Source organism: Amblyomma maculatum, chromosome 9 (assembly GCF_055883805.1).
Source record: "Amblyomma maculatum isolate TAMU_Amacu chromosome 9, ASM5588380v1, whole genome shotgun sequence".
Lineage (NCBI taxonomy): Eukaryota > Metazoa > Arthropoda > Arachnida > Ixodida > Ixodidae > Amblyomma > Amblyomma maculatum.
Genome location: NC_139352.1, coordinates 18,361,428 through 18,375,528, shown reverse-complemented (window position 1 = coordinate 18,375,528; position 14,101 = coordinate 18,361,428). Strand labels below are relative to the sequence as shown.

The window sequence follows — 14,101 nt, the reverse complement described above, 5'->3', positions numbered from 1 at the left end:
AGGTAGTCATGCTTACTATATGCCAGCCTCTGCCACAGTTTGCCTAGCAGACGACGCTACTACGCAGGTGTCACCTGAGGAAGCGCTGCTGGTGTCTAAACCGGTGCAGTCCACCAGACGAAGAACGTGGGTACCGTGCGCCGATCTCTCCACCAGGAATGTTTCGTCAAGTGGCACCCGCTTGCACTTCGGCGTGGCTTGGCAAGCACTGACAGTGGTCTCGAATTTTTGGTTCAGTACATGATGCTAAAAAAAACGCATATACGTCAAGCAATGTACAGTCGTGAGTAAAAGATAGCACAAGTGACTGATGACCGCAACTCTGATATCTTAGCACGCAGCGCCGCGGTTGGCAGACATGTCTATTCGGCCACTTTCATTTTTGTAGTAAGGGGGGAGGGGGGGGGTAGCAGAAAGTCACCTTTATCAGCCTTTGTCAAAGTGCCCATCTTAAGTGGCTGTCCATGTGGCGTTTCTTTTTGACTCGGTCATCATTGCAACCATGACTCCTTTTTTTTTTTTGTTACTTCACTTATCAAAAAATGAAACAGTGGGCGAGAAAGAAAAATTAAAATTTTATGGACCGAGAAAGTTCGCTGAACCCCTTATACAGATAGATGAGAACAGCCCGGCGCTCTCGTTATCACCCTATTTGTCGACCGCAGCGCCATTCGTTGTCATTCTCCTGATCTGGTGATCCGTCACGTGGGCTAACCTTCTCCCTCGTGACTGTACATGGAAGACATACGCAAACGTTCGCTCCACGCAAACTTCTCTGATCGGGTTAAGTTACTTCGATAACGGCGGTTTTCCGAACTTTCCTAGATCTTGTGTGCGGGCGCCTCCAGTTTGGGCAATGCTGGACCTGCTGACGACGCACACGCATGAAGTGGTCAAGTCCACAGTCTTGTAGTTAAACTCTGGAATGGAGTTTCCACCACCGACGCGGTACGCCACCTTAAACGTGCTCCGCACCTCCTGGCAGCGGAAATCACCCTTATCGCTGCATATGCTTCCTGGACAGTTGCACTTCATCACAGGCAGTTCCTCAGGGATCCGGCTGGGGTCCTTGTCCATGGTCATCGTAAAAGGGCAAGTAGCACGGTCACCAATTTTGGGAGCTTGGGGCACCGGTGAGCAGGCTCCAGCCGCAGACAGTTGTAACTGAAGAAGCGGGCTCAATCCGGCGAACAAGAAAGCGAATACGATGACTACACGAGGCATCTTAAGATGATGGCTTCACCACAGTCAGACTACAGGAGTAAGTTAAACTTCTCATAAAGCAAGGTGTCGGCGTGATTATTGGAAGGAATCCAAAAGCTAAACTCGTTGTTGCAACAACAGCACGTAGCCGCAAGAAGAGAATGGCGCACGTTCAATGCAGAATAAGGTGGAAACTAAGTCTGTCAATTTGTCCTTCACGTCACCACGAACACTTCACTCTTGGTATAATTTTTCTCGGGTGTGTCTTTTGTCTTCTTGCAGCATTCAATCGCAAGTAAAACTGCACTGTGCTCACGATGATCTTTATGTCCTGTCTTTGCACTGGAAATGTACGTAAACTGGCACTGGTGCGAGAATGAACGGCCCGCTTACACGTTGGTGAGAGCAGCGCATGTTAGTCTGCCGAGAAGCTTTCGTGGGCACGTTCTTTTGACGCCCGCCCCTAGCAACACGGGAAAGATTGTGCATATTTTACGAGCGAGCAACCTTGCTGACGGAATGGCTACACCTGACCGGTTTACGCCGGGGAAAAACAGTTAAGATGGAAAGAGAAACAGGGCAGGGAGCGGTTGCGCTGTATGGGCATGGATGCCGCGCAATGCTGCGCACGTGCAACCTTGTTCTCGCTCTCGCTGTTCGGCTGTTAGTTTTACGTGCATAAAAAGCCAAGCTGATCAGATATGCAGAAAACCCGTCATGCCTGACACCCTTTGTTTTCGTGGTCACCGCAGAGAATTTTAAGCGGAACGTAAATAACGTATTGCAGGCATATATTGACACAAAGTGTTATATGTGCGGGAAGCATATTCATTCTGCAGATGCGGACTGTAAGAACTAAGGTCCAAGTATGTAGATAAGCATTGCAATCTCACACCTTCAGTTTTCAGCTTTGATAACCTATTCGGTTGACTTTTTTCTTATGTTTAGCCAGATCCAATGGTCGAACACAGGTAGGATGAGCTTCAGAATCAAAATGTCGTGCTGCACGCGTGATATTCTTTTATCCGCCAACTGCTGGCGCTGCAGCGGTGGCAGGAATGAAACTCGCCAACGCTTTCACTAGCGATAAGCATTATGCGCTGAGGAAGCCTTTGCATAGCGGCGGAAAAATATCCGTATTTGACGATTTCCCTTAAACATTCAATACCCATAACGATGAGCTATAAAATTTAATGTGACAGATAGAAGTGGATGTATTTAAACACACCTTTTAATAACAGCAGAAGTTTGTTTAAAGTGTTTCTTGTATTACTACTATGTTTTATTTTTTAATTAGAAAAGTGAAGTCATAAAATTTGGCTATCCGACCTGTTTCCTGATTCTGCTTTCAAAGTACCGGTCCAGGTGAACCAGTGGCCTTAGGTAAGTAAGCCTGCTAATACCGTACAGCTAACCGACACGATAACGACCATTCCGACAACAAGACATACGTAGCCAAGTTTAGAGTATTATATAGTGCTCCACGTGCCTATTTATACAGTAATTTCTTGCGTTAAAATTTGAAACCCTTTTATGAGGAAAATGCGCTTATTATTCAATAAAAAAAGAGCGTTGACATTTTGTATCTTTGTAAATGAATAAGCTGAAAAATATAAAGGCTTGATTAAAATTACTGTGTTTTAGTTAACAGTAAAGATAGCCTAGTATTTTCTTCAGTGTGCAAATATGGCAGCTCATGACCACAAAGGTCATTTAATGATCTCAGCTCCCACAATGCTGAGCTTTAGAGGCGCATCATCTGAGGATTATTTTTTTTTATCTGTATCATTCTTAACCACGGTTGATCATTACACTGCACGTATTCAACAAATATAACATGAAACCTATTCGACCTTTTACTTTTAAAACCCCACGACCAAAACCTTCAACTTCTGCTCTTTAATGTACTGACTGCGCAGAGTGTCTGGGCATAGCAGGTAAGATTTGGTGTTGTGTGCGTGCACTGAGTTTCATTTCTTTCGATCTGCTAGTCGATCTGGTGTCGTTATTGATAAACGCTTGCGGGCGAGAACACGGAGTAGCCTTACACTGCCTTTGTCAAAGGAATGGGGACGTTTTGCGTACTCCCTAGGCCCCGTACGTCAGCATCGTAATGGTGTGTCGCCGATCAGGCGCTGTATCCATGCAGCCAATGAGAAGGGTTCAACGCTGTTAAACCAAATATGGAGCGAAATCATTAGCTGCGGGTGAACGAGCATTCTTCTAGTTGTTGTTGTTGTTGTTCTTCTTCTTCTTGTTCTTCTTCTACTTCTTCTTCTTCTCCTTCTGTTCAAATAAGGTTGGTTGGTTGGTTTGTGGAGTTTAACGTCCCGCGGACACGGCACGCATCGATGAGCGATTAAACCTGGCGTAGTATTGTTTTCGCATTAAAAAAACTAAACAAAAAACAATTGCATGACCATGTCAGTATGGACGACGTTGCATGGAATTCAGTTCTAACGATCAGTTCAGATGGTCTTGTTAGTATTGTCACTTGGTAGTGACAAGGCCGTAGGCACCTAAAAGCGTAATAGCACTGAAATAATTTTTTTTATTGGGTTGACTTGCGTCCGCAAACAACTAAGCGACTTGGCGGCGGCGATACCAAAAAGCCTAATTGTGTACTGTTGTGATCCTGTGTTCATCACGTGTGTCTTGGCTGTCACTGCCTCCACTTGGCAGATGTGTCGGATTGAACGGGGCAAATTCCCGGCCTCGAGGAAAACCATACGCGAGAGAGAACCCTCGATCCGTATCTCGGACATTCTACTCCGCAGGCGTACCGTTACTACTAACACCAGCACGACAATGCCGACAAGCTGATCCAGGTATAGGCGATAAGGAGTGTCGCGTTGATGAGCGTAACAGCGCCAGTTTTGGAAACGCCCATTAACCTGGAGATTTGGTGGTACTGTGGTGGTCTATTCGGAAAAAAGGTTTGCCCCAGAAATTGGTCTGCCACTGCAGCAGGTCCTAGCATCATTTATGTAATCAGCATTATTATTCATTGCGCAACTCATGACTATCGGCATTTTACCTGTGAATGGTGAAGTAGTTTAAACGGGTTGTTTCAAGCGGCAATCACTTGTGGGAGATTAATGGCATCGCAATATTAGCTGAGGTCCTGGGTTTGTAGAAACTCTCGCTCATCAGCCCGAAGCAGCTCGCAGGACGACCAAATGCCGAAGACTTTGCGGGTACGTAACTTCCATTTTGGCTTTTCTTGATTGGCGGTATAATAAAGAACTAAAAAGATATCCTGTCTTGATATTGCTAATTATTGTAGAAAAGACCGGGAAAACTAATTCTCCTTGCAAATATCTGTGCCGCACAGTGTAGTTCGGCAAATTTGTTGTATGACCCTTAGAAATACTATATCTTAGCAGTATTTTGATCAGTGCTTTCGTCGCACTTCACGCTGTTTAAATTTAAAAATGGCAAAATAGAATAATTATAGTTTTGTGGTAGAGCGATTTTACCAAACGATGAAGCAACGGGACGAAAAGTAGATCAAAACGCACCCCTTTTTTGCTGAGTTGCGTCGCTTCATGCGGTTTACTCTAACAATAGGCGATTACGTCTTAATCGCCTGAAGCATAGCAAAAAAACATCCCACCATGAGGTTAAATCTTAATACCTTCCATTTACGCGACTGTTTTTAACTCGCCCTACAGTATTTTCGTGCTCAGGGGCAAACGTGACGGCAACAAAGGAGCTGACGCCGATGAGTCGAAGGGGAAAACGCAAGGGATGATATATAAGAAACTCGTGTTCGTAAAAGAAGCGTATTCATTTGCATTCAGCAGCTCATTGTGAGTTCAAAAAAAAAAAAAATTCCTTTCTTATAACAACATTTTTTATCCTCGCACAGTATAATTCTCCAACCACATTTCCTTCAGCACTCCACGTGTAGTGGTTGAATAAAAATATAAGAATGAAGAAGTAGAGATTCTTATGAAAAACAATTACTGATGTGCGTGTTGTCGGGCCCCTAGTTGGTTCTGTGGTATTATTAATTTTACTAATGGTTAGCCCCACTTAAATGGAGATATAACGGGCGGAAGCTCACGCCATGGTGTTTCTGTGTTACCTCCGAGACATCAGTTGGACGGGCTACTGTATCGAATGTCGGTTCATTTGCCCGCGGCAAGTTTGTGGACACGCAAATGTTACACGATTTTTGCCTTGTTCAATGTCTTCTATTTTGATACGATTCGAGTCGATTTTTTTAAAGCTTCCGCACTGAAAATCGAGTCGCATCTTCGCAAAAGAAAAGGTACGTCTTACAGAAAGATGAGGTCGCATAAATGACCACTATGCGAGCCGCTCAGGTAAACATGCAGTAGTGCACAATGGTCTGACCAATGCATTGTCTTTCGATAAAGTAATGCTGCGCAACATCTCCTCGTGAACTGCCATTGGCTGCGCAAAGAGTGGAGCCCAAACTCACCGGCTCACGCATCACTCACTCAAGCGCTGACAACGACAACCACGCAGGCAGGACAGCCTACCCTTTCCTTTTGCCCTATGGCCACGTTCTCTACATCCTTTGCTCTTAACTTTCCTACGCTTAGCGTCTAGTATCCTGTGCACGTTAGCGAAGTATCTGACACCCAGCTTTGTTTTGACTACTGGTTTTAGCAGGACGGGGCTGCAATGTTCTTTGTCATTTGCATACACATTCGCGATGCACCTTAGTCAGATTGCTATTTGAAAGGAGAAAAAAACCACGTACACTGCACAATAAATAACGGATGTGCCTGCTGAGAGTGTCGATTCGCTGTCTGTCGTCTCCGAAGATAACAGTGTCCTACGTTGCGATGCAGGTATCCTTGCTGATCTCCGTGGTCATATGCCCTTCGCCCTTCCGTTATCAGCCTACGCACTTAAATGAGGAGTTTCGCCACCGACTGAAGTCTCAAAGCCCACGAGAGCCGCTGAGAACGATGGCATGTATCTTCGCTGCAGCCTGTTTCTTCATCTGCCTCCTCGTCCTCGAACACGGTTTCGGGTCCCGCTCAGTGGGCGCTCTCTCTACGGAATCGCCGCAATGTATACCGGATTTGACGGCTTTCTACATTGGCGACAGGGCCAGCTGCACCTTTACCGAATCCGTGGACTTCGACCGAAACAGGTTTCCGCACAAGATTCCCATTGTTAGTTGCAAGTGTCCGGGGCAAGTGTGCAGCCCGGAGGGCGACTTTCGCTGCCACGAGGTTAAGAAATCGCTGTACGTGTTGCGTTTGGGAAGGAACGGGACGATCCGAAGAGAGGAAATGAAATTCACAGTGTCTTGTGTTTGTGCGCTCCCCCGAATCAAGGCAAGTGATCTCGGCGGCCGCTTTTTTGAACGCCCTTCGCGCAACATCAGCCGATTCCATGCAAGTGATCTCAACGACCCCTAGTTTGTACGCCGCCAGTGCCACCACTGAAAGCTGCCTACTGAGTCGAAAAAAAGAACGGAACATTTCTGATGGTGTGTAGTCTTGCCGCATTTTTGACCTTAAGTCTGGAGTTCTGTAGACTATTGTTCTGTTGTCTATAGTTTTGTTTGCGGCGTTCATTGGGTGTAGTTCTGTACTGTTACGTCTTGTATCCTATTCTTATGTATTGTGACTTGCTGCATTCTGATGTCCTGCAATCTGACACTCCGTAGTCTGATGCTCTGTAGTCCGAAGGTGGATGATTATTTCTATGGTCACTTCCTTCTCTCCTAATGTCAACATATTCTGCAATTATTTCTATGGTCACTTCCTTCTCTCCTAATGTCAACATATTCTGCAAAATGCAACAATTACAGAGTGGGAAAAAGTTGTCTGGTGGGATCATATTCATTTTGTTGGCTACTTTGCATCGACCTGGCTGCTCAGCACAAAATGTGTGCGAGCAAGCTAAGACATGCGAAACACCCGTGAGAAACCACCTGTTTTTCGAATTCACGAAGCAGAACTTTCCAGGAGGCGTTTGAACGTGAACACCTGAATCACAAAAAGTTGCAGTTTCAATGAAACATTAATATTGAAATGTATTTCATAAGAAGTGGTCATGAAGGAAAATGGGTATCTGATATTTAGAAGCTGACTGAAAATTTAAAGAATTATTTCCTGACGGAACCTTCACATTCAAAACACTGGGCTTAAAGAATGTTGTAGTGGTAGGTGCAAGAAAGTTTTAAACCTCACTGTGCTCATTATGCGGCTTAAGATTGCACAGCACTAAGCCATTTTCGTATGTCAGCTCCATCAAGTGATAGCCAGTCTCGCCTGGATATAATCCACGACGTCGACATGAGTGGTCGAATGCCAAAGCATTAAACCTTCATATCGAGCATTAAATCAATATTTCTCTGAAAGCTAATTGAAAAGGACTAAAACATTATACATAGCACGTGTTTAGCCAGCGCCTAGCCATTAATACACACAGGTCTGCACAGGATCCATCAGTACGTAATGCTTTTATAGTACGGCTCATGCAAATTTTTCACCGCTAGGAAACACGTCGGAAATTGTCATAGCTTTTATTTCTTACTCAAAGCTTTTATTCTAGAGAGCTAAGCAACACGTTACACCAGCTGATTAGCTACACCTAGAAAGAACACATAACTCTACTGCAATAAAAATGCTGTGCATACATTACTCTGTCACCCTCTACAAGGAATAAACTGTACGGCTTACCCTAGAGGGATAGGTGGACGCATTTCTGTGCCAAGTACTGCGGCATCATCTTGTAGCGCTTGACCACCTCTTATTTGTCGCAACTCACCTCCTTCAGCAAAATCCAGGAGTCGGCAGAAATAAAATCATTAATTATTTGCTAAGCGATGCTTCTTATTTTGCAAAAACGCCAAAATCACAATTTGGATGACAACATTGAATATTCTACAGAAAAATCATTGCTCAACTGGAAGCAATCACCTACTACTGAAACACTCTTTCTCACAAAATACAATATTGCACGTGTTAGCATGCTGAATTACAACTACTGCACTGACTGTGGTCAGGCAACTGCTGTATAGATTTCCAAACCAGCAACACATATTGTTTAGTGCTGTTAAAATTTGCAGCGGAAGGAATGGAAACATGGCTTTCTTTTCATTAGCCCAGTTCGGCTAGAAAATGACACAAAACTGCTAGCATAATTTTTGGTGTTTTTTAACCAACTTGCACACTGAACCAGTCATCCACTGATGATTACAAAGCCGCTTTGTTGGGTATTATCGACCTTCGCCTGCAGTGTGTTCCAAGCAGCAGCCATGGTCTCTAAGCAGCGTGACTTTGCAACTTGTTGATAGCCACATTCATACCATCACCGGCATACCAAAGCAATACAGTTGCAATCATATTTTGGGCAGCAGCCACAAAGTCAAAAGAAATCCTTACTTTAGTTCATGGAAAGATGTTTTTATTTACTTGACAGTGATGCCACTTTAACAGGGTCAAGTGGCGGGAACACTCTTGAGATGTGTGATGTCCCGGTTATAGGGCACTTTTCGAGGTCGAGAGCAGGGATCACACATGAAATCAGAGCTGGATTCCCCCGCTCACCCGACGGTCTTAAAGCTGCGTCTGGACGCCATTGCGGGGATCCGGGGCTTGAGTTGGGAGATGATGGCCATAGCTGCAGGCAGCGCGGATCAACGTATAGAACGCGCTAATGATGACGGTTTACACGACGAGCTGAATATACGCGCTGGCCGGACTAGCGAGCCCTCTTCGTATGTTAAGTCAGTCGTCCCTCGTGAGACGAGGTTGGGTCGACCTGCTCTAGCGTGTCTCTCGTTCCTAAATCCCATCTGCCCCAGCGTCTTCTGCCGCTTTCCTTGTCACCTCTGGTCCTTTCTTCCCGTTCTTGGAACCCTCGCCATCCTCGCAACAAGGTCCATGTAGCCACATTAGCACGTCGTCCCCGCATTCCATCGTTTAGTTCAGCGACCCTTCTTCGCATCCGGTTTTCGGAAAAAAGACGACACGAGCAATCAAAATTGTGGAGAGGTCCGATAACATCGATGGCCGTTCTCTCAAAAGGTGCGCTCAGCTCTACAAACTCCTGAAGCGGAGCGAGTTTCCTGTTTTTCAGTGTTTTTCGTAAGTGGCAGGATTTGCACTGAGCGAAGTACTCGGCATTCGACTTCCTCATTTCTGGCCAGGAATACTTCAATTTCATTGATATTGTGTAGCCATCTTCTTCACCTCGTTCTACCGTGGACACCGCATATCCGGAGCTTCTGTTTCGTATATATAAGGAATTCTGTAAGCTTATTTTTGCTCGCTACTTGAGAAGCAAAATCTTTCTAGTTCCATTGTGTTTACACCGCATTGTCAAAGGCACTAAATATGCAGTCTTCTGCAGAGATGTATAACCCAATTTTATATTATTCTTGCACCAAGGAGAGGATTTCTCAAACAATCTAGTTAAAATCTATTAGTACCCGATATTTGCCGCCCGAAGGAGTCTACTTTTGATCGAGTTTACTTGTGCCTCTGCAGTTTACGTGACTTCGAGGCTGCTCTAAAGTGCAAGAATCAATATTAGAAATCAGCGCCTGTCTTTTAATTTAGATTCGCTTACTCTGCACAGGACCGCTCAAACACTCTGGGCAAGTGTGATCGAATCTGTACACAGAACTGAAAAGACACCACTGAAAGTAGCGAACATCTTTGCTTAATTCAGCAGGACGTTCTCAGTTCAGGAATTACTGTCAACTTCTTAATAAAACTTCCACTCTTTAGGCTGCTTACTTTGCGAATGCACGACTGCGGAAAATGCCTTCTTGAATCTGGCGACGAATACGCACGCATTATCGGCACCAAGGAAATCCTGTCCTGTGCCTCCTCTGGGTTCTAACTGGTCACTACAGAAATGAATGATTGTGGGTTGTAAGCAGGATTGCATGGATGCTGAATATACTACGCAATAATCAGTAACGCAAGAGGGGGTATATTTTGTACCAAATGTGAAATAAATACTTGGCATTCGCGATCTAATGTTCTGTCCATAAACAAACAATTGTAGAAAATTTTGTTTTGCTGAAAGAAACGACATTGAAAAACACTGAATCATGAGTCTTTGCGCGAATTAGCCTCCTTTCAACAAGAATGTGACCGTAAAATATCACCGCGGGTTACTGTCTCGTGGTATTCTCGAAGAGACCCAGGCCTGTAAACTAAAGGCCGTAAGTATATGCAGCCGTATAACTATTGCATACTTCACATATGAATACTTATCCATATATTGCTCCCCGCCGGAGTGGTGCAGTGGCTAGGGCCCTCGACTACTGTTCCCAAGGATGTGGGATCGAATCCCGGCCTCGGCACCCGCTTTTCGTTGGAGGCAAAAAAGCAAGGTGCCCGTGTGCTGTGCGATGTCATTGTGTTTTAGTTAACAGTAAAGATTGCCTAGGTATTTCCTTCAGTGTGCAAATACGGCAACTCATGACCACAAAGGTCATTTAATGATCTGAGCTCCCATAGTGCTGAGCTTCAGAGGTGCATCACCAGAGGATAATTTGTTTTAACTGTACCATTCTTAACCCTGGTTGAGTATTACACTGCACGTATTCAACAAATATAACATGAAACCTATTCGACCTTTTACTTTTAAAACCCCACGACCAAAACCTTCAACTTCAGCTCTTTAGTGTACTGGCTGCGCAGATTGTCTAGGAATAGCAGGTAAGATTTGGTGTTGGGTGCGTGCATTGAGTTTCATTTCTTTCGATCCGCTAGTCGATCTGGTGTCGTTATTGATAAACTCTTGCAGACGAGCACACGAAGTAACCTTACACTGCCTTGATCAGAGGAATGCGGACGTTTTGCGTACTTCCTAGGGCCCTTACGTCAGCATTGTAATGGTGTGTCGCCGACCAGGCGCTGTATCCATGTAGCCAAAAAATGAGAAGGGTTCAACGCTGCTGAACCATATATAGAGCGAAAGCTGCGGGTGACCAAGCATTCTTCTTCTTCTTTCTTTTTCTTTTTCTCTTTCTTCTCCTTCGTCTTCTTCTTCTTTTTTAAATAAGGACACGCACACGACACGCAGCGACGAGCGATTAGATCTGGTGTAGTATTGCTTTCGCATTAAAAAAAAATTGCATGACCGTGTCAGTATCGACGACGTTGCATGGAATTCAGTTCTGACGATCAGTTGAAACGGTCGTGTTAATATTGCTACTAGATAGTGACAAGGTCGTAGGCACCTAAAAGAGAAGACATGTGTAATACACTGAAATCAATTTTTTATTGGGTTGACTTGCGTCCGCAAACAACTAAGCGACTTGGCTGCGGCGATACCAAAAAGCCTAATTGTGTACTGTTGTGATCCTGCGTTCATCCCGTGTGCCTTGGCTGTCACTGCCTCCACTTGGCAGATGTCTCGGAGAGAGCGGGCCATTCCCGGCCTCGAGGAAAACCATCCGCGAGAGAGAACCCTCGATCTGTATCTTGGACATTGTAATCCACAGGCATACCGTTACTACAAACACCGGCACGACAATGCCGACAAGCTGATCCAGGTGTAGTCGATATGGAGTGTCGCGTTGATGAGCGTAACAGCGTCAATTTTGGTCAAGTCCATTAACCCGGAGGAGACTTGCTGGTGTTGTGGTGGTCTATTCGGAAAAGAGGTTTGCTCTACAAATTGGTGTGCCACTGCAGTAGGTCCCAGCGTCATTTATGTGATCAGAGTTATTATCCATTGCGCACCTAATGACTAACGGCCTTTTACCTGTGAATGGTAAAGTGGTTAAAACGGGTTATTTAAAGCGAAAATCACGTGTGGGGGATTAATGGCATGGTAATATTAGCTGAGGTCCTGGGTTCGTAGAAAATCTCGCTCATCGCCCGGAAGCAGCTCGCGAGACAACGAAACGCCGAAGGCTATGCGGGTACGTAACTTCCGTTCTGGCTTTTCTCGAATGGAGTTCGTTTTCGTGTCGCGTGCTTCGAGCGAAGAACCTGCAAATCCTCTTTCGGTCTCAACCGTGCGCATGAGACCATCGAGATAGTGGATGGAGGGGATAATAGGGCAAAAGAAAAGCTGTTCAGGGGGGGGGGGGGGGGGGGTATCATCATCATCGTCAGCCTGACGATACCCACTGCAGGGCGAAGGCCTCTCCCATATTTCTCCACTTAACCCGGTTCTGTGCTAGCTGCATCCACTTGCCCCTGCGAACTTCTTAATCTCATCCGCCCACCTAACTTTCTGCCGCCCCCCGCTACGCTTTCCTTCCATTGGAATCCAGTTTGTCACCTTCAGCGACCATCGGTTATCCTCTCTTTGCACTGCATGTCCTGCCCATGTCCATTTCTTCTTCTTAATTTCCACTAGAATGTCGGTAAGTTGAGTTATTTCTCTGACCCACTCTGCATGCTTCCTAGCTCTTAATCTTACCCCTACCATTTTTCGTTCCATAGCCCTCTGGGTTGTCCTCAACTTAAGTAGAACTCTCTTGGTTAGCCTCCACGTTTCAGCCCCATAGATGAGTACAGGCAGAATGCAACTGTTGTATACTTTCCTCTTGAGCGATACCGGTAAGCGGCTAGTCATAATCTATTGCTAATTATTGTCGAAAAGAGTGCGAGTAGTCACTACTTGCAAATGTCTACGCCTCACATTTTAAGTCGGCACATTTGTGCCTGGTCCCTTAAAATTGCGATGGATTAGCAGAAGTTATGATTTTCATCATTGCTTTTGCCGTACTTCACGCTGTTTAGATTTAGAGATGGGAAAATAGTATAATTATACTTTTTTGTTGCTATGATGCTACCAAGCGACGAATCCACAAGACCAAATGTCGAGAAAAACGCGCCCCTCTTTTGCTAAGTTCCGTCACTTATACGGTTTACCCAACTTAAACAACAGTCGATGGCGCCGTGATCGCCCGAGGCATAGCCAAGGAACATCCCTTCATGCGGTTAAATCTTAGAATCTTGCATTTACGCGACTCTCTGTAACTCAACGTAAAGTATTCGCGTGCTCAGGGGCAAACGCGACGGCCACAAACGAGCTGACGCCGATTGTGAGTCGAAGGGGAAAACGCAAATGATGATTTATAAGCAGCTCGTGGTCGTAAAAGAAGCCTAGTCATTTGCATTCAGCTGCTTGTTGTGGGGTCAGTAAAATCCTTGCTTATAACAATATTTTTGATCCCCGTTCAGTATAATTCTCCAACCACATTTGCTTCTTGGCTCTACGTGTAGTGGCCGAATAAAAAGATAAGAATGAAAAAGTACAGATTCTTAGAGAAATAATTATTGGTGGTGCGCGTTGTCGGGGTAGTTGGTTCTGTATCATTATTATTAAATTTACTAATGCGTAGTCTCACTTAAACGTGGATATCACGGACACAAGCTCGCGCCATGGTGTTTCTGTGTTGCCTCCGAGATACCCGTTAAACGGGGTACTGTATCGAAAGCCGGTTCATTTGCCCGCGGCCAGTTTGTGGACAAGCAAATGTTAGACGATTTCGCTATGCTCTGCAAGTTCAATTTTGATACGATTCGAGGCAATTTTTTTTACGCTTCCGCACTGAAAATCGAGTCGCAGCTGCGCAAAAAAACAGGTCTTGTAGAAAAATGAGGTCGCATAAAAGACCACTATGCGAGCCGCTCAGGTAAACATTCAGTTGTGCACGTTGGCCTGACCAATGCATTGCCTTTCGATGAAACAACGCTGCCCAACCTCTATTCGTGAACCGCCATTGGCTGCGCCAGCAGTGGAGCCTAAACTCACCGGCTCACGAACCACTCAAGCAAGCACACACAACGGCAACCACGCAGGTAGGGCAGCCTGCCCTTTCCTTTTACCCCATGTCCACGTTCTATACATCATTTGCTCTCAACATTGTCCCGCTTAGCGTCTAGTATCCTGTGTACGTTAGCGAAGTATTTGACACCCAGCT

At 45.3% G+C, this 14,101-nt stretch overlaps 1 protein-coding gene across 1 annotated transcript; it reads right to left on the bottom strand.

Moving 5' to 3' along the window:
* Positions 1 to 474: 474 nt before the first annotated feature.
* Positions 475 to 1,727, bottom strand: LOC146178483 (uncharacterized). Its single transcript, XM_084578304.1, has one exon. The coding sequence runs from the start codon at positions 1,222 to 1,224 to the stop codon at positions 790 to 792; it is 435 nt and encodes a 144-aa protein (XP_084434430.1). The 5' UTR covers positions 1,225 to 1,727; the 3' UTR covers positions 475 to 789.
* Positions 1,728 to 14,101: the final 12,374 nt, after the last annotated feature.

Coding starts and splice junctions, on each gene's coding strand:
- LOC146178483 (XM_084578304.1), bottom strand. CDS start 1,224: ATGCCTCGTGTAGTCATCGTATTCGCTTTCTTGTTCGCCGGATTGAGC.